At 41.0% G+C, this 21,542-nt stretch overlaps 1 protein-coding gene across 1 annotated transcript in view; it reads left to right on the top strand.

Annotated features, from left to right (window-relative positions):
* The window catches only part of CRYL1 (crystallin lambda 1), a 167,580-nt gene that overhangs the window by 3,373 nt on the left and 142,665 nt on the right, over nucleotides 1-21,542 (top strand). Inside the window, exon 2 of the mRNA XM_008158168.3 lies at nucleotides 14,725-14,832. Within this exon, the coding sequence (XP_008156390.2) occupies nucleotides 14,725-14,832 (108 nt within the window). The remainder of the gene's footprint in view (nucleotides 1-14,724; nucleotides 14,833-21,542) is intronic.

The raw sequence follows: 21,542 nt of genomic DNA on the forward strand, positions 1-21,542 counted from the left end.
TGCTTTGTGACTGTGTAACAATAAATTTTTATGAATATAGGAGCTTTAAAGCATATTAGAATAGTCAGAATGGTAAGGGTCCATTATATGATCTCCAGGTATATAGGGCTTTAGAAAAAGTTAATAAGATGTCACAGGCTCTAAGGAGAGGAAGCCAATGGTATTTGGGCCTGATGTAAATTAGTACTGAGGACTAGAAAGCCCAACAGAAACCAAGGAGGTGAACTTCCTTCTGGGCCTGTGCAGTCTGCAATCTTTATACCTCTCTCTACATTAGTCAGCTTTGTACATTCCCCTTGCCTGTGCATGCTCACTTTTCTGCCCCTTCTCTCACTTCTTTATCTTGCACATTCCAGGAACCCCAACATCATAAAATTTCAACTCTACTTCCTGTTACTGACTTTCAGTTTCCATATTTTGGGCCCGATTTTCAGGAGAGGAAATCTGATTGGCTCAGTTCCTCCATGTGGGCCAGGCTACAGATATCACTGAGTGCTAGTAAGCCAGTTTATTGGCTGCTTCAGGTCATGTGTTCATTTCATGTCCAATCAGCAACAACTGAGTATGTGTGTGTGACAGTAGGGGGTGAGGGTTGCTTGTGGGTTCCCAGGAGTTGGCATTCTGCTATTGGTGGGCCCTATAGGGGAATGTGGGCAATACAGGCCATAAAACCTATTGCAGTAAAAATAAATCAACTTTGTCTTTAATGCCTGTTATATGGACTATAACTAATTTCTTCCCAAATATTTATTATGAAAATTCTCAAACACACAGAAAAGTTGAAAGTATAGAAAAAAGAATACTCACACACCCACCTGTTTTCAATAATTGTTAAAATTTTGTTATATTTGCTTTATCTGTGCTCAATTTCCTAACCAATTCTGAATATTAGATGGTTAGTTTTTAATTTTTTGCTAGTATAAATTCTACTATGAATTTCTTTGTGCAGTGCCCATATGAACTTAAAATAAATTTTAGAAGTAAAATTTTTAGGTCAAATACTACAAACACAGTTTTGATACAGGGTATTAGATTGCCTCCAGATACTTTGCATCAGTTTATATACCTCTAATAGTTTGTGTGTACCCATTTCCCCACAATGTCACCAACCTGAAGCATTGTCAGTCTTTTTAACCTCTGCCATTCTGATCTATATCTTATTTGCTGTTATTAGACTAAAGCAGTAGAATCTGTTTTCAAGTTAGTTTTCGCCTATTCATATAATTTTTTCAGGCTTTTCCCCCTCTCATGTTTGTAACATTCAGTTTTTACTTCTGGGTTTTTTATATATACTTACTAGAGGCCCCATGCATGAAATTTGTGAAAGGGGGAGAGGGAGATTTTTGGTCCCTCAGCCCGGCCTGTACATTCTCACAACAATTCGGGACCCCTAGGGGGATGTCCGACTGCTGGTTTAGGGATTGGGCCTAAACTGGCAGTCGGACATCCCTCTCGCAATCCGGGACTGCTGGCTCCTAACCGCTTGCCTGCCTGCCTGATCACCCCTAACCACTTGCCTGTCTGCCTGATTGACGCTAACTGCCTCTGCCTGCCTGCCTGATTGCCCCTAACCACTTTGCTTGCCTGCCTGATGCACCTAACTGCTAACCTGCCTGCCTGCCTGATCACCCCTAACCACTTGCCTGCCTGCCTCATTGCCCCTAACCACTCTGCCTGCTTACCTCATCGCCCCTAACCACTCACCTGCCTGCCTGATCACCCCTAACCGCTCACCTGCCTGCCTGATTGCCTCTAACCACTCGCCTGCCTGCCTGATCACCCTTAACCACTCCCCTGCCTGCCTGATTGCCCCTAATCCCTCTGCCTGCTTGCCTGATCACCCCTAACCACTCACCTGCCTGCCTGATTACCCCTAACCACTCACCTGCCTACCTGATCACCCCTAACTGCTCGCCTGCCTGCCTGATTGCCCCTCATTGCCTCTGCCTCGGCTCCCGCCGCCAAGGCTTCATCCGGAAGGACATCTGGAATGACGTCTGGAAGATTGTTCAGCTGTCCGGTCTAATTAGCATAATATGCTTTTATTATTATAGATGTATTATAAATATTATTTCCTCTTGGATATTTGTGTCATGTTGATTTTTTTTTTTGCCATAAACAAAGTTATTAAGATTAGTGTTGGTGTCCCTCATTAGGGCACCATAAATGCTGGAGTTCTTGTCCCAACCTTACAAAGAGTTCAGCATTCTGGAGAAAGGGGCTGTGTGTAGATGATTAAAGAGTCCAAGGATGAAAGATATTTTTGAAAGGCATTGGGGGTCAGAGGAGCTTCAGCTAAAGGGAACTGAAGGAGAAACCAAGATGGCAGCATAGGTAAACACCTAACCTGCAGCCTCGCACAACAATTTCAAAAATACAACTAAAAGTCAAAACGGATATCATCCAGAACCACAGGAAAGCTGACTGACTGAAACGCCCACAACTAGAAGGAAAGAGAAAACCACAAGGAAAATCAGAGGAGCCGTAAAAGCCTGAGGTACGGAGACACAGGCGCGTGCGCATGTGGGTAGGACGGAGCCGGAGAGGACGGAGCGGCTGAGTGCCTAGTTGGCGTTCTCTAGCGGGAAGGAGATAAAAGCTCCAGATTGCGCTGAACCCCAGTTCTGGGCGAGACCCTGGGAAGCCAGGCTCATATTGGGGGAATCTGGGCTATAAAGCGGAAACTCAGGGGAGCGGTGAAAGGCAGAGCTCCGGAGGCGCGCACGGGAATGCGCGCAGAGGACGGACTGTTGACTGTGCCACTGGATTGCCCTGGTGGGAAGGAGACAAAAGCTCCAGACTGCGCTGAGCCCCAGTTCCGACTGCACTGAAACCCAATTCTGGGTGAGAATCTGGGAATCCAGATTCATTGGGGGAGAGACTAGACTGTTTGGCAGCGGGTGAAACTCCAGGGTGCCTTTTTCTCAGAGGTGCTTGCAGGGAGTAGAGAAGGACACTGAGAGACACTGAGACCCAGGAACCTCATAGGGCGGGGCTGACGGGAAGCCAAGACTGTAGGCTCCACCCTGAAACTCCGCCCCATCCAAGCTGAGCACAGAGGCTTTTACAATTTTGCAAGTCTAGTTGAATAAGGCTGTCTCGTGGCGTAGACACAGCTAATCCTCACAGCCAATTGGCCTGGAGGTCAAATCCTCCCAGTGTACCAACAGCAATCAAGGCTTAACAACACCGAGACTTTGCACTCAGCCCACAAAGGGGGATACCAAGAGCAACCATCTAGGGAGATTGGGGAAGCTGAGCTACTGGCCCCTATAGGTCACTGACCACACAAAGCCACTCCATCAACACAGGGAGGCAGCCAAAATGTGGAGACACCGAAGCAGGTCGCGAATAGAAGAGATGGAGGAAAGTAAACTAATGGACGACACAGTGTTCAGAACCACATTTATAAGGTTACTCAAGAATCTTCTAAAAACCACTGATAAACTTGAAGAGACCTTCAAGGACCTTAATGAGAATACCAAAAAAATGGAAAAGGACCAGTCAGGAATTATGCATACACTGTCTGAAATAAAGAATATACAGAAACTCAACTGTAGATCACCGTACCCCAAGAGTCAAACCAAAGATTTGGAACATGAGGAAGCAAAAAACACCCAACCAGAGAGGCGGAAAGTAAGAAGAATCCAAAAGTGTGAGGATAGCGTAAGGAGACTCTGGGACGGCTTTAAGCGTACCAACATCCGAATTTTTGGGGTGCCAGAAGAAGAGAGAGCGCAAGATACTTAAAAGCTATTTGAAGATATAATGACAGAAAACTTCCCCCACCTGATGAAAGAAATAGACTTACAAGTCCAGGAAGCGCACAGAACCCCAAACAAGAGGAATCCAAAGAGGACCACACCAAGACACATCATAATTAAAATGCCAAGGGCAAAAGACAAAGAGAGAATCTTGAAAGCAGCAAGAGAAAAACAGTTAGTTACCTACAAGGGAGTACCCATACGACTGTCAGCTGATTTCTCAACAGAAACTATGCAGGCCAGACAGGAGTGGCAAGAAATATTCAAAGTGATGAAAAGCAAGAACCTACAACCAAGATTACTCTACCCAGCAAAGCTATCAGAATTGATGGTCAGACTTAGAGCTTCACAGACAAGAAAAAGCTAAAGGAGTTCATCACCACCAAACCAGGATTAAATGAAATGCTGAAGGGTATTCTTTAAGAAGAGGAAGAAGAAATAAAAGGTAAAGGTAAAATTATGAACAACAAAAAGACATCAAATACATACCTACCAACAAGTGAATCTAAAAATCAAGTGAATAAAAAAATCTGAAGAACAGAATGGACTGGTGAATATAATAGAATCAGGGAAATAGAAAGGGAGGCAACAGACAATTCTCAGGGGAAGGGGGTCTGAGGGGTGTAGGAAGAGGTTGGACAAAAATCTTACACCTATGGATGAAGACAGTGGTGGGGGGCTAAGGGTATGGGGTGGGGTGGGGAATCAGGTGGAGGGGATCTATGGAGGGAGGGGGAGAAGAGGAACACCTGTAATAATCATCTGAAAAATAAAGATTTATATATATATATATATATATATATATATATATATATATATATATATATAACTGAAGACTCCTACTTCACTCAGGACCCTGCTTTTATTCACACAATTTATCCTAAGGCAAGGTGGAAATATACACTTCAAAGGGTAAGGTATTAAAGGATATACAGAAACATTGTCAGTTTGGGGAATAGCCTACAGCTGTTTCAGGTGTTTGGCCAACAGGAGACAATAAAATGCCCTGAGCTGTCTGGAAGCTAACAATCCTATTCAGGTTTGGGGGAAGTGCCTTTTAGCCATTTCCAACAAGTAAACTACGTATGTGGCTCACCCTTGTTGAGCCCCCCAAGTCCCATCAACTTTTTGACGGAACTCTTGTCATTATTATTACATGCTGGAATTGGTTCACAGCATCTCATCCTTCTTGATTTTTTAAATTTAACAAGAATGTATGTTTTAAGATTTTTAAATTCAATGGAAAGGACAGAGTTCTATCAAGTCCCTTTAAATTGCTGTCAGGCATTAAAGGAATCAGCCTGCAGTCAGTTTCTTTCTGGGACAACAGTTCTTTAATTCCCAATTTCAATGTCCAACAGTTCTTTATATTTAAAGTTCTGGATGCTAGACAAATGGTGGCAATGCAAGTCCGACCCTCTCTGGTTTGGTCCTGGGAAACCTGCAGCGACACACAGCTGCTGACTGCTAGCATGGCAAGGCGTCTTCACAATCTTCATTTCTGGACTGTTTCTCCTCTGTTCTTCATGGATGGAGCAGTCCTGTCAGTTCCTCTCTGGGATCCTTTGTTGCAGGAATCCACATGGGCTTTTCTGAAAATATACAAACATATTCTCGACAAAAGGTTAATAAAGGAATCTTTTCTATAAATTTGAATTGGGATCCTTTTTATTTTTTGCCCAAACAATTTTCCTTTGGCTTATTTTGACATCATGTGTGTTTTCCTGGGTGTCTTGCAATTAGCATTACAAATGAAAAATAATTTTCAAAATAAAAATTTTCTTGATGTAATTTACTTACAAGATATTATTCTTTCAGGATATTTTCCCACTATCCCCCCCTTTTTGATTTAAATATTAGGAGGCTTTTGGAAATTTTATAATGCAGTCTTGTTAACTCTTAATTTTAATTTTTTGCACAAAAATATGACTGCTTCAGATTCATAGCATGTTTGGCAGTTTTACTATGAGATGAACTATCAATAAAAATTCTAATTAATATGTCAGGAATAGTTTTTGTCCAGTACAACTAAGTTTTCTTAAATATTCACTTATTTCAATTAGCTAATTTAAATTAATCTGAAATAAGGTTTATTTTTTAACTTCACTTGTCCTAGATTATGGACAATGAAATTAATTGCAATTAGTCTTTGAGTAACTTTACATTAGCTATATGCAGGGAGGCAAAAACACAAATTATTTACTTTTAGTTTGTGAGGCCAAATATATTGACTTTTAATTACAGTTTTTCAGATGTTTGAAGAAAAACCTCTCTTTATTTCCTTCCAAAATAATTTTCAGGGTACAGAGGGTTTCACTTAAAAGTCTTTGTCTTTCTTTACACCAAGCAACCTACAGGGCTGCTGCTTGGAGCTCAAGCCTACAGCCAAGTAGCTAGCTATATTACAAGTAACTTTACATAAAGTTGACTACTATTTTACTGTCAGATTTAATATTTTAACAACAATCTTAGTTTACACTGTAAATATTAGTGGAAGAGATTTCAAAATTTTCAAATTTCTCCTTTTTATTAAATTTAGAATATTATTTTTAAAGAGTATCCCTTTTGGCTAATTTGCATATACAGAAGGATTAAGGGAGGTCTCCGTAAGTTTCTTAGAAGACTTAATCAAATTGCTTACAAAGACATTGGCTTATTCAAAGGAAGTGGTTGGCCTTTGCTGTTTCAAGATGGCGACCCCCAGGGGAGCAGCAAGCCATGTGGCCATCATGGTGGCTGCCTAGTCAGGCAGTCCTCATGGTGACTGTATAAACTGTTCTTTGACAGAAAAGATGGTTTGTTTATTCTCACTAAACAGGGGAAGAGCAAACCAAAATCCCTACAGACAAAACAGAAATCTCACTAGCTATTTCCAGTGGCTTTATTAGAAGCAAAGGAACGCAAATTTAGTAAGCATTTATGTCTGATTCACAAGGCACAAATGTTGCCCCATCTCCATCCTAATTAAAAATGCAGGCGGCTATGGGCTTTTGTTATTTTAAATTCTGCTGTAGGATTTTAAGAAATATTTAGTTACTTTATTTTATATTGCTCTTCTTAGAGGCTAAAACCTTCATAACATTTATAAGTAAAATACAGTTATTAATTTTTATTTGATAAAGCTTTCCATGCAATTTCAAGTATATTAGATAGGTTAAATTTCAAAAACATTTTCTTAAAGAAGAGAGAACAACTTCTTGAGAACATTTCAGGGCCCGTGAAAATGTCTTAAATTATTATCCCTCGATGATAGCCTTGAAATTTTAACTTGGAAAAAACATCAAATATATATACACATATGATTTAAAGGTTATATTACTTTTTATAATTATCTTAAGATATCAATTAAATTTAAACTGGTTTTTGCATTAAAAATTTTAGTTGGGATCACAGAATTAATCCTTCTTATTTAATTAGATCAATAAGTAACATATTTTGAATTCCTAATTATTTTCAGAGAAACACAACGTATTATTTTTCAAAATTTTTTATACTTTAGGCACTTAATTACCACAACTATATTTTCTCCTAATTTAATTTGAATGTTAAACTTCTAGAGCTGGCAAGTCAAATATTTAGCATTTCCTATTTTAATAACACTTTAAGAATAAATTTCAAAAACACAAGACATAATCAAATAGATTCAATTCTGTTCTCTAGGTTTTTCATGAGGCAAATTTAGATTAATATTTTAGTATTTTGTCATTTCAAAATATCTAGATATTTAATAAATTTTATTATATAATTAAGCAAACTTCTAAAAATTTTAAGCTGCCTTTCTGGATGGTGAAATAGGTTTGGTCTTTTCAAATGTAAATTACCACATTCTTTGTCATGAAAAGTTTTGGTGGGAAGCTGATTTACCTGTCTGCTGGGGGAAGGGTGACCACCCCTCTTCCTCCATTAACAAAGGGCGTAGCCAGTTTCTACCTGGGCTACTTGATCTTTATAATTAATACATTATTTATATTTCAACAGTTTCTTTGAGATTTTAGAGTTAATTATAATTATTTTAAAGCATTTTCTTTGGCAAATTTTTTGTAACAGATAATTTACTGATTTTCTTGAAGGCCTTAAAAGTTATCTTTTTAACATGCTTCATTAGCATTTTAAAAACCACTCTTTATTATGGAAATGCCAATCCTGCTGCTAAAACCTAGCCTGAATTTTCTCCTGGGTCAAATCCACCATTTTTCTTAGGAAAAAACCAGTCTTGGGTTTTTCATTTCTGTAGCCCTTGTAAAGAGTCAAGTCCAGTTTAAGACCTATCTAATATCCAAAATCGGACCGTGCGCACATTTTGTCCCAAACTAGCTTTTCTCTTTACATGTGCACAGATATCCCAGAAGCATTTCTAAATTTTGTAAAAGTTTTCATGGCGAAAAGGGTACTTTAAATCAGCATACTGGGAGAGTGGGCTTCCATATTGGCTTGCCACGTGTCTCCCTTCCCCCACATCCTGCTTGCTTTGGGAGAAGATTTCAGTAACAGATCTGGCTGCATTTCTTTTCATGCTTAATAGATAAAGACAGATCTTAAATTTTTTCCTTTTTCGCTTTCCGAAGTAATTACTAGCACCCAAGGTGACATTTGCCAAATTTTGCATTTCCCTGCGAGTTCTTCTATAATTTTTAAACAAAACATTGAGTAATCTCCTGGGGAGAGAGCTGGCAGATTTAATTTCTCTAGCAGCCCAGTCTCTCCTCTCCAGGGGCAGAGGATCTGGTGGTTTTTTAGAAATTACAGATTTTCAATCCTCAAAACAAATTAGGTTTTTCATGATTTGAACAAGAAACCATATTAAAGATGACCACGGTACTCTTTTTTCAGCTTGGTTTAAAAAAGTACTTTTTGATATTCCAATTTCTTTATAATTTTGCCTTTTGACCAAATTTTCCCCCATAATAATCTGACTTAAACACAAAGAATCACTCACGCACTTGTGGATCCCTGGGGTTCCGAAGCTGACATGGGCTTTACGCACAGTGAATCTTCCACCACCAGGTCTGGTGATATTTTCCACTCAGGTGAATCCTTCTTTCTCCAGAAGCTTGCCATTAGTGTTTCCAGGGTTGAAGTCCAGCCCCAGGTCAGGTCGCCATAAATGTTGGTGTCCCTCGTTAGGGCACCATAAATGCCGGGGTTCTTGTCCCAGCCTTAGAAAGGGTTCAGCATTCTGGAGAAAGGGGCTGCGTGTAGATGATTAAAGAGTCCAAGGACGAAAGATATTTTTGAAAGGCATTGGGGGTCAGAGGAGCTTCAGCTAAAGGGAACTGAAGACTTCTCCTTCACTCAGGACCCTGCTTTTATTCACACAATTTATCCTAAGGCAAGGTGGGCATATACACTTCAAAGGGTAAGGTATCAAAGGATATACAGAAACATTGTCAGTTTGGGGAATAGCCTACAGCTGTTCAGGTGTTGGGCCAACAGGAGGCAATAAAATGCCCTGAGCTGTCTGGAAGCTAACAATTCTATTCAGGTTTGGGGGAAGTGCCTTTTTAGTCGTTTCCAACAAGTAAACTACATATGTGACTCAGCCCTTGTTGAGCCCCCGAAGTCCCATCAACCTTTTGATGGAACTCTTGTAATTATTACATGCTAGAATTGGTTCTTGGCAGATTAGTTAGTTTATTTGACAAACACTATTCAAACATGAGGACCTTTGTGTCTTGGAGTATTGTAAAAAGATCTTTTATGGAAAGGTTGGAAACTAGTGTTCTAGGGTAAATATTCCCCTCCTCCCACTGCATTTGTAGATGACTATAGCCCCCTTGGAGACGTGACTGACTTCTGTATGATTTTAGCATAGTAGAATAGTTCGGGGTGGAGCTAGGCTTCCTGATATTAATTATTGATTGAATTGTAAGTGATTGAATGATAACACTAGATAATTGTTTAAGTGACCACTGCCCTTTAGAAAAATGTGAGCCACATATGCAAGCCACATACATAATTAAATTTTCTCTTAAAAAAGTAAAAAGAAAAGGTCAAATTAATTTTAATAATATATTTCATTAGCATAATATTTCCAAAGTATTATTTCAACATGTAATTTATATAAAATAATATTAATGAAATAGTTTACTTTTTTTGGTATTGTCTTCAAAATCTAGTGTGTATTTTATATCTACAGTGCATATCACTTCAGACTGGTGTTGACTTTAAACAGATAGCTAAGTATTTCTCCAGCAAAATGTGTTTATTCAAGAATAACAAAGACTTGCAATTTGGGACATGTGGTTTTCTGGCAAACCTCAGGCAAATCCTCAGAACAAAGGAGAAGAATGCTGTTTTATAGGGGAGGAGAAGTTCGGAGAGCTGTGATAAAGAGTTTTTCCTGTTGGATTCTACCATCTCAGGGCAAGAGAGCACCCCATCTGGCCTCCTGACTTCATTTTATTTATTTATTTAATTATTTACTTACTTACTTACTTACTTACTTACTAGAGGCCCAGTGCACGAAATTTGTGCATGTGGGAGGGCGGGGAGATCCTTCAGCCCGGCCTGCAACGACGCCCATGTCCCATGCCCCAACTTCTGGCCAGAGGCCTCTCCCTCCCTCCGCGCGGCTGAGGTGCAGGATGCTGGGCTTGCATTGCCCCCAGAGGCCCCTCCCTCCCTTCATACCACCAGGGCACGGGACGCTGGGCTTGCATCGCCAGGGCGATGCCACCAGCATCCTGCCCCAGTTGCTATGGGCACCACCATCTTTGTGACAGAGTGATGGTTAATTTGCATATTACTCTTTTATTAGATAGGCTTTATTTATTTATTTTTATTTATTTACTTACTTATTATTTATTTATTTATTTACTAGAGGCCCGTTGCAGGAAGATTCCTGCAAGAATAGGGCTTCCTCAGGCCTATTCCTGCAAGAATAAGGCTTCTTGCGGCCTGAGCGAAGCAGAGAAGGGAGCGAAGCTCGCCTCGCTTCCTTTTCCGCTGCCTTGCTCCCTCCCATCTTCGCTGCTTCACTCTCTCCTGCCTCCGCTGCCTCGCTCCCTCCCTTCTCTGCTGCCTCGCTCCCTTCTCCGCCGCTTCGCTCCCTTCTGCAGCGCTTGGCTTCCTTCTACGCTGTCTTCAGTCTTTGCTCTGTGCCTGGGCATGCAAATTAACCTGCCATCTTTGTTGGGTTAATTTGCATACTCGCTCCTGATTGGCTGGTGGGCGTAGCGGAGGGATGGTCAATTTGCATGTTTCTCTTTTATTAGTGTAACTTTATTTATTTATTTATTTATTTATTTATTTATTTACTTTGGTTAATCCTCACCTGAGGATATTTTTTCCATTGATTTTCAGGGAGAGTGTGGAAGAGGGAAGGAAGAGAGAGAAACATTGATGTGAGAGAAACACATTGATTGATTGCCTCCTGCACGAGCCCCAACCAGGGCCCGGGCTGGGGAGGAGCCAGAATTGAACCCAGGACCCTTTGGTCTGCAGGCCGACACGCTATCTACTGAGCCAAACTGGTTAGGGCCTAACTTCATTTTAAATGGGGTTTCTGTTTATGAATTATTTTAGTAGCCACTTTCCAAGTGCTTAATAGCCCCATTTTGCTGGTGGCTCCTGTTCTGGACATTCGGGTTTAAGTAATGATGAAACCTTTGATAATCTAGAAAGCAGATTTTGAGAAAGCTGCCTTCTCCCACTTTTAATGGCTCCCACTGTAATGCAGACTCATTTGAGAGGTGCTTAGACTTATTTTGAAAAAGCAAGTCAAGTAGTGGGAGGAGGTTTACCTTGAATCTGTTATGATCTCCTTGATGGAAAGTCTTTTCTGTAAAAGCAGCTATAGCACTGGGCTTTTATAGAAGTACAATTGAAGCACTTCTCCCTTCTCCCATTGTTCAGCCTGCTCGCTCTTCCTGTTCCCCAGGCCTGGCATTTGCAGTTCTCTTCCTCTGCACCAGTTCTCTCTGTTTCACTGTGTGGTGGACACAGGATGTCAGAGGATCCAATAGATTGAGGGTCTGATGCTAAGGTTGCTTTAGAGGTTAAGTGGAGGTCTCATCCCTGAGGGAGTGAGGGTCAGGTGCCTGATCACCATGTGGCAAAGGCTTTTATATGTATGGATGAATCATTTTGTAAGGGTATGGTATTTTCTTAAACAACAAAGTGGCAAAGAAAGAATTATTTTTTAAAGAAACATGACATGTCTTAATACAGTAAAGTGCAGAAATCATATGCATACAGCTCGATGATTATCACAGAATGAACACACCACTGTGGATCCCACTGTGAAATAATTCTTCATTCTAGATTTCGGCTGCAGTAAGGGCTTCTTTTACAATGAAATAAGTCACTACATGTTTCAAACATTATGAGAAGAGCAATAGGAATGTTTAAGGTCAATGGCTGGTCAGTTGGGATGACCAGCATGAATGTTAACTGGCCTTCTAACTAACCGCCTTGCAGCTCTAGTGAGTGAGTGAGTGTGTGTTTGTGTTTGTTTTTGAAGAAGGAAAAGATAGCTTCATGCATGGACTGTCTCATTTCCCTTGCTGTCCAAGACGGTAGGCACTATCACCTGTGGCTGTTGAGTACTTTAAATGTGCTTAGTATTTTGGATAAACTGAGTCTTAAAATGCACTTAATTTTAATTAATTTAAATGCCTGCATGTGGCTAGAGTCTACCATATTGGTCAGTGCAGGTCTAGAGCACAGAGCATTTCATAAAAAAATTTATAGGAACTGATATATAAATTTTAATTGCAAAAGATTTAAATATTGCAGAAGAATATGGAATAAAATCCACTGTATAATCCCGCTCCCTTCTCCAGAAGTTGTGTAAAGATTATTTCAGTTGCTTTCACTTTTCCCCCCCCTAAACAGTTTCACATAAGATACCTTGTTAGAAGACAGTAGCCGCTCTCAGTGACCCTTTGTATGCATTAAAGGCTTAGCTCAAGTGAGCATCCTGCGAGAGCTTTGAAGCTTGGATAGCACTTCTGTGGCAGTTGCAGGATTTTTCATTAATGGGAGGTGTGCTAAGCTCTTTGCTTCAATCACTTGAGCATGAAAGCTATGACAGAAGATACGGGGATTGTAACTATCTCTGGTGTGAAGCCAGAATTACAGATTAGCTGAATAAAGAGGAAGTGGGAGGAGCTAGAGTGGGAGACTGCTTCTTGGAGCCGCCCTGTGACTGCTATTCTAGCCTCCCTTCCCCAAATGGCACATGTAATTACTACAGTGAAATAACACCACAGTGAGACAAGCTTGCCCTAAGGTACATTCAGGCTACCTGCATGCTGGTAAGTTAGCCGGTTACTGTTTCTTGAAGTTGGCAGAGGATGTGAAACTGCAGGGTCAGAGACAAAAAACTATTAATTTCAGCAGAGCAGGCCACATGAGCATTTACACTTGGGATGGTTCCCTTCTCCCCGAGTCCCATGGAGGTGAAGTGGAGGGGCTGGTGGACACCTGCAGATTCAGTATGTTTCAGGAGAGGAACATTGAACTCGGGGAAGCCACTGTTTTTATAGTAAGAGGTAAGCAAGCTTACTCTTTGTCCTTGAGGGATATATTTCCTCTTCCCTGCAAACATAACTGAGAAATGATCTGGGTCCTGGCAGTTACTTATTGAAGAACATGAATCATTTGTAAAATTTTCCATTCTGGAATTTGCTGAATGTAACCCTGTAATGTCATTTAATACATTCCTCTGTCCCTTTATTTTCAATAAATCTGAAACCGTGGGCAGAATGTAGTGGTAAGGATTCAAGAGTCAGACTGCTGAAGTTTATCTCAGCTCTAGCACTTAGAGCATGTATCGCCTTAACCCACCTTGCCTCAGTTTTTCTTTGTATAAAATGGAAATAATAATAGTACTGACCTTGTTGGATTGTTGTAAAGATTAACAGAGGTGGGACACATAACATTTTTAATGTTGCCTGGCACCTAATACATGGTCTACTGCCAGTGGTGATAGCAGTTATTTATTTACTTAAGAGACAGGGGAAATTCTACCTGTTCTTCAGGATAAGTGAAATGGTCAGATGGAGGATCCCTGTCACATCCACGACATCCTGTCACCTCCCTACTCTAACTTTTTGTTTCAGTGTGTGAGTGCAAGTTAACTACCTGTCCGGTGGTACTCCATGCTCATTATTAATGCTGGGCTGGAATTGAGGATTCAGGAGCTCCTATGTGGAAAAAGACAATATTTAGAATCAATGCAGCTATCAAAATATGTATTTTTAAAAATAACTTTATTGTTGAGAGTATTACAATGTCCCCCCGATTATTCCTCCCCATGGCCCTCCTCCACCCGAAGTCATGGGCTCTTCTCTTCTTGGCACTGGAACCCTGAGGTGGGGTTCTGGTGTGGGGGTGGGACCCCTTGCTCCTCACAGGGGACCTCCTTAGCCAAGATATCCCACCGATTAAAAACAGGCCACATGCCCTGGCCGGTTTGGCTCAGTGGGTAGAGCGTCAGCCTGTGGACTGCAGGGTCCCAGGTTTGATTCCGATTAAGGGCACATGCCTGGGTTGTGGGCTCGATCCCCAGTAGGGAGCATGGAGGAGGCAGCCAAACAATGATTCTCTCTAATTATTGATGTTTGTATCTCTCCCTCTCCCTTCCTCTTTGAAATCAATAAAAATATATTAAAAATAAAATAAAAACAGGTCACATGTGAGTGTTGCACCAGCCCATTCCATGCCTCCACCCCTCCTACCAGTCAGTGCGCTTACTTCTTTAATTCTCTAGTTGTAGGGCTTCCATTCAGCCAGATTTCAAGAAGTTCTGAAAGATGGTTGTTCTGTATTTTAGTTGTAGTTGTGGGAGGATGTGAGTACTGGTGTTTACCTACCTCAAAATGTGTAATTTCAAGATATTAAATATTTTAAGAATAGGATGCTGTATAATTTGAAAAAAATTATTCTGGGTTAGGAATAAAAAACTGTTCAGATACTAAATTAACTGGGAGCCTCTCCTGACTTTCTATCCCTTTAGTGGCCTCATTGGGCGAAGCTGGGCTATGTTGTTTGCCAGTGGAGGCTTCAGGGTGAGACTGTTTGATGTTGAGCAACAGCAGATAACAAACGCCCTGGAAAACATCTGGTAAGTCAGCTGGCACGTTGGTAGGAATATTGACTCTGTTGCTCTCAGTGGGTCTTATTTATCACACTCTCAAGGCCATCGTCATCTGTGACTTCATTCTTTCACTTCAGTTATAGTGCCATTGAGCTGGGAAAGCCAGGCCTATAATGGTAGAGTCGTCAACTAAGAAGAGGTTCATATTGTGAGGAAAGGACGCTGAGGGATGTAAAGATGTGTGATGGGAGTAAGGGAACTCAATGTGGATCTCAGGCTTCCAGCCTGAATCAATTTGTAAACTCTTGCTGTGTCCCACAGGGCTGCAGGCCTGGGTATCCTTGCTTCTCTCTGGGTCAGCGAGCTGGTTTACACCATGTGAGAGTCACAGCTGCATGGGCATTACATCTTAGGAGCAGAGGTCCTGAGGTTTGTTTTGACCTATTGATCTAGTGACCGCAGGACCCAGTTTAACTGTGATAACTCTAGTAGTTAAAGTTGTGAGAGTAAATGAGCTTACCAGATGCTGAGGGGTGAATTTTAGGCATAACCATAGGGGGCAGGAGAAGAATAGGAGCCAAACGAGAAAGGATGAGAATTAGGAGGTCAGAAATAGAAGAATCAAGCTAATGCAGGGTGCCAGATGACAAGGCCCCAAATGAGATGATGGTCACTGAACACAATTTGACATCTCAGATGTTGTGTTATTCAGGTGATTATTATCTGTCTTTTAGGGGCTATCCATGAATGTGTAACTTGAACTTGCATTTTTTTTTATTTTTGTAACAAATATTCTTTATCATTTACTTTCTGAAAAGACTAATATATAGGGTATGCTGTCAGGTTTTAGGCATCAAGAAAAATGTAGGGCCCTAACTGGTTTGGCTCAGTGAATAGAGCATCTGCCTGCCTACTGAAGGGTCCCGGGTTCGATTCTGGTCAAGGGCATGTACCTTGGTTGCGGGCACATCCCCAGTAGGGGGTGTTGCAGGAGGCAGCTGATCGATGTTTCTCTCGCATCGATGTTTCTAACTCTCTATCCCTCACTCTTCCTCTCTGTAAAAAAATCAATAAAATATTTAAAAAAGAAAAATATAGGTATCAAATATGTATATTTGAGTCTAATTCTGTTGTGTAACAGACTAAGAACCTGAAATCCAGAGAAGTCAGGTTGCTTGTTACATATAGTGACATGTAGCCAATGTCAAGATAAAATGTCAATCTAAAAAACAAATGAAAACCCCAAAATGAAACAACCACTGTATAGCTACCCCCCCGGCACCAGTGCTTTATTCTGTACTGCTATGGAAGGAAGAGGAATTGACATAAATACCTACTACATTCCAGGCATGTGCTATTCACTAAGGCTACACAGAGGAACAAAACAGATATAGTCCTTTCCACCATGAAGCTTATAGTCTAGTAATCTTACCATATTAATTCTCATAGTAAACCCTATGAATTGGATATTATTGCCATTATTTTATGAGAAAAGTTAGGTCTATAAATGGTCAGAAACCTGCTCACAGACCTAGTAAGACACAAGATTCTAGCCCTGGTCTATGTACATGTTAAGGGCAGATCTGAGCTCTTTAGCATCCATTTATACTATTTGCTTTATAGAGATCCTGCAAATACTGCTTTTAATATAATATCTGATATATGCAACCAAATAGATCATTTATGCTAGTTTATTAAGATTATAATAAATTATCCAATTTGAGATCTAGAATATTATCAATACCCTGTGTACATCTCATGGGTTTGACTCTCCTGCCTTTCCGCCAGAAGCAACAAATATCCTTTATTTTGTATTTATTTTAACTTGCCTTAAAAATAGTTATATATATATCCAAACAATATACGGTTTAGTTTTGCTCATTTTTGTGCTTTATAAAAATATTTTTGAGATATATCCATGTTATTGCTTGTAGCTATAGTACATTTGTTTTCATCTTCTATAATAATAAAAGTGTAATATGCTAATTAGACCGGACAGCCAAACGACCTTCCGGACATCCTTCCAGATGAAGCCGTGGCGGTGGGGGCTGAAGCAGAGGCAATTAGGAGCGATGAGGCAGGCAGGCAGAGGCAGTTAAGGGCAATGAGGCAGGCAGGCAGAGGTAGTTAGGGGCAATCAGGCAGGCAGGCAGAGGAGTTAGGGGCGATGAGGCAGGTAGGCAGAGTGGTTAGGAGCCAGTGGTCCCGAATTGTGAGAGGGATGTCCGATTAAACTGGCAGTCGGACATCCCCCAAGGGGTCCCGGATTGCAAGAGAGTGCAGGCCAGGCTGAGGGACCTCCCCCTTCCCCCCTCCCCCCCTCGGTGCAGGAATTTCAATTTCGTGCACTGGGCCTCTAGTTGCTTTATAATACTCTGTGACTTTGCTATAATTTATTTATCTTTTTCCTTTTGGTGAACATTAGAGTTGTTTTCAGTTTGGGGAATATGCCCCGTGCATAAGGGCTTGAGTGTCTACAGGATACATATTGAAGAGTGAGATTGCTGTTTGTTTGTTTTTCCCTTCTGGGATTATGATTATACTAGAGGCCCGATGCATGAAATTCATGCACAGGTGGGGGGGGGGTGTCCCTCCCTGCTCCCTCTTGCACTCTGGGACCCCTTGGGGGATGTCTGCCTGCCAGCTTATGGGATTGGGCCTAACCCGTCAGTCGGACGTCCCTCTCACAGTCCGGGGCTCTCACAGTCTGGGACCTCTCGTTCCTTACCACCCGCCTGCAGCAGAGGCAGGAGAGGCTCCTGCCACGGCCGTTGCGCTTGCCAGTCTTGAGCCTGGCTTCTGGCTGAGTGCACTGACCACCGGGGGGCAGCTCCTGCATTGAGTGTCTGCCCCCTGCTGGTCAGTGCGCATCATAGTGACTGGACATTCTGCCGTTCAGTCGATTTGCATATTAGGGTTTTATTAAATAGGATGTATATTGAACCAACTCAATCATATCTTTTAACCTCTCTCTTTTTTTTTTTGTCTTTGATTTATCCTGACTCCCCTCCCCCCTCTTTTTTTAAAATATATTTTATTGATTTTTTTACAGAGAGGAAGGGAGGAAGGGAGAGGAATAGAGAGTTAGAAACATTGATGAGAGGGAAACATTGATCAGCTGCCTCCTGCACACCTCCTACTGGGGATGTGCCTGCAACCAAGGTACATGCCCTTGACCGGAATCGAACCTGGGACCCTTCAGTCCACAGGCCGACGCTCTATCCACTGAGCCAAACCGGTTAGGGCTCCCCCCTCTTTTTATTGAATTTATTGGGATGACATTGGTTGCAATATTATACAGGTGCACAATTCCACAACACATCATTTGTACACTGTTTTAACCTCTCTTTTATATATTCTTTCTCCCTATCTCTTTGGAATATATCTGGTTACACTTTTTATTTTTTTATCTTTATTTTTTTGTTAATCCTTAACTGAGGATATTTTTCCATTGATTTTTAGAGAGAGTGGAAGTGAGGGGGAGGGACAGAGAGATAAATATTGATGTGAGAGAGACATATCAATTGGTTGCTTCCCACACACGCCTTGACCAGGGCTGGGGATCGAGCCTGCAATCGAGGGTATGTGCCCTTAACCAGAATCAAACCTAGGACCCTTGAGTCTGCAGGCTGACGCTCTATCCACTGAGTCAGACTGGCTATTATAATTTTTAGGTCTTTCTTCTAGTTCACTAATTCTAGTTTTAGCTGTGTCTAATCTGCTATTTAAACCATCAATTGACTTTCTTTCAATAATTAAATTTTCATTTTAAAAGTTCTATTTGGTTCTTTTCCAAATATACCTATTCATTTTTAATAGTTTCTCATTGTTTGCTCATTCTTTATGGTACCACTTTTTATCTTTATTTATTTACTTATTATTATTTTTTAATTGATTTCAGAGAGGAAGGGAGAGGGAGAGAGAGATGGAAACATCAATGATGAGAGAGAATCATTGATCAGCTGCCTCCTGCACATCCCCTACTGGGGATGGAGTCTGCAACCCAGGCATGTGCCTTGACCAGGCCTCCTGGTTCATAGGTCGATGCTCAACCACTGAGCCATCTGGGCATGGTACCACTTTTAAATCTTTGAGCATTTAATATACATTGCTTTATATTATGTTATCTTAGATGAGGATCCTCAGAATCAGGTCCTGAGATGAGAGTTCCTGGGCCAGGGGTTGATTTAGGAAATGCTCTCAGGAGAAGCCAGTTTGGTAGTGAGGGGACATGATGAGGAAGACAAAGAAACCAACTGAGGGCATGATTTCAGAAGTGCAGACTCATCAAGATTCCAGGGAAGTTCTGGAGCATGAAGTACTCTCTCAAGTCTGCCCCCCCTTAAGGCAAGAGAGCTTAGCTTTCATATTCCCTTATCAATCATTGTCTAGCAGCTGTCCTTGGCTGGTGTGAACTCCCAGGCACTTTCACTTCTCTGGTCTGGGTCCAGTCTACTGAAAGGTTGCTGGTTTAATCCTGGTCAGGGCACATGCTGAGGTTGTGGGCTCCATCCCTGGCAGGGGGCCTGCAGGAGGTAGCCAGTAGATGTTCGCTCTCATGTCGATCTTTTTCTCTCTCCTCTCCTTTCCACTCTTTCCAAAATTTAATAAAAAATTTTTTAAACAATCAGTGGGGGACTTTAAAATAATTTTTTCCTGAATGACTTATTCCTACTTTCTTTTTATTTTAAAAAATCTTTATTGTTGAAAGTATTACATATGTCCCCCTTTTCCCCCAATTGACCTCTTCCAGCCTAACCGCCCCCCCCTTGCCCCAGGCCTTTACCACTCTGTTGTCTGTGTCCATGGGTTATGCATATATGCATACAAGTTCTTTGGTTGATCTCTTCCCACCAGTCCATCCTCCCCTACCTTTCCTCTGAAATTCGTCAGTCTGTTCTATGCTTTTATGTCTCTGGATCTATTTTGTTCATCAGTTTATTTTGTTCATTAGATTTTACATATGAGTGAGATCATGTGGTATTTATCTTTCACTGACTGGCTTATTTAGCTTATCGCAATACTCTTCAGGTCCCTCCATGCTGTTGCAAATGGTAAGAGTTCTTTTTTTTTTTTTTTTTTTACAGTTGTTTAGTATTCCATTGTGTAAATGTACTATAGCTTTATCATCCACATATCTGCTGATGGGCACTTGGGCTGTTTCCAAATCTTAGCTATTGTAAACTGTGCTGCTATGAACATAGGGGTGCATATATTTTTTTCTGATTGGTGTTTTGGGTTTCTCAGGATATATTCCTAGAAGTGGGATCACTGGGTCAAATGGGAGTTCCATTTTCAGTTTTTTGAGGAAACTCCATATTGTTCTCCACAGTGGCTGCACCAGTCTGCATTCCCACCAGCAGTGTACGAGGGTTCCTTTCTCTCTGCATCCTTGCCAACAGTTGTCGTTTGTTGATTTTTTTATGGTAGCCATTCTGACAGGTGTGAGGTGATACTTCATTGATGTTTTGATTTGCATCTCTTGGAAGATTAGTGGCTTTGAGCATGTTTTCATATGTCTCTTGGTCATCTGTATGTCCACTTTGGAGAAGTGTCTATTTAGGTCCTTTGCTCATTTTTTAATTGGGTTATTTGTCTTCCTTTTGTTAACTGGTATGAGCTCCCTATACATTTTGGAAATTAACCCCTTATCAGATGTATCATTGGCATGTTCTCCCATGCAGTGGGTTCTCTTGTCATTTTGCGGATGGTTTCTTTTGCTGTGCAGAAGCTTTTCATTTTGATGCAATCCCTTTGGTTTATTTTCTCCTTATTTCCTTAGCCTGAGGACATGTATCTATAACATATTGCTCTGAGAAGTGTCCGAGAGTTTGCTGCCTATGGTTTCTTCTAGGACTTTTATGGTTTAAGTCTTACCCATTTTGAGTTTATTCTTGTGTATGGTGTAAGTTAAGATATGTCCCCTCTATTCTTGTGTATGGTGGTCTAGTTTCATTTTTTTTTGTATGTATCTGTCCAATTTTCCCAACGCTATTTATCAAAGAGACTCTCTTGACTCCATTGTATGCTCTTTCCTCCTTTGTCAAATATTAATTGAGCATAATGGCTTAGGTCAATTTCTGGGTTCTCCGTTCAGTTCCATTGATCTATATGTCTGTTCTTGTGCCAATACCAGGCTGTTTTGAGTACAGTGGCTTTGTAGTATAATTTGAACTCTGGCATTATGATTCCTCCAACTTTGTTCTTCTTTCTCAGAATTGCTGCAGCTATTTGGGGTCTTTTTTTGGTTCCATATAAATTTTTGGAGTGTTTGTTGTAGAGCTTTGAAATATGCTGTTGGTATTTTAATGGGGAGTGCATTGAATCTATAGATTATCTTGGGTAGTATGGACATTTTAATGATGTTGATTCTACCAAACCATGAACACGATATATTCTTCCACTTGATTATATCTTCCTCTATGTCTTTTTACAATGTCCAGTAGTTTTTGGAGTAGTAGTCTTTTACCTCCTTGGTTAAGTTTGTTCCTAAGTATATTAATTTTTTAAAAAAATATATTTTTATTGATTTCAGAGAGGAAGGAAGAGGGAGAGAGAGATAGAAACATCAATGATGAGAGAGAATCATTGATCGGCTGCCTCCTGCACGCCCCCTACTGGGGATCGAGCCTGCAACCCGAGCATGTGCCCCTGACTGGAATTGAACCCAAGACCTCCCAGTCTGCAGTCCAACGCTCTATCCACTGAGCCAAACCAGCCAGGGCTATATTAATTTT

This window comes from Eptesicus fuscus, chromosome 7 (assembly GCF_027574615.1).
Source record: "Eptesicus fuscus isolate TK198812 chromosome 7, DD_ASM_mEF_20220401, whole genome shotgun sequence".
NCBI lineage: Eukaryota > Metazoa > Chordata > Mammalia > Chiroptera > Vespertilionidae > Eptesicus > Eptesicus fuscus.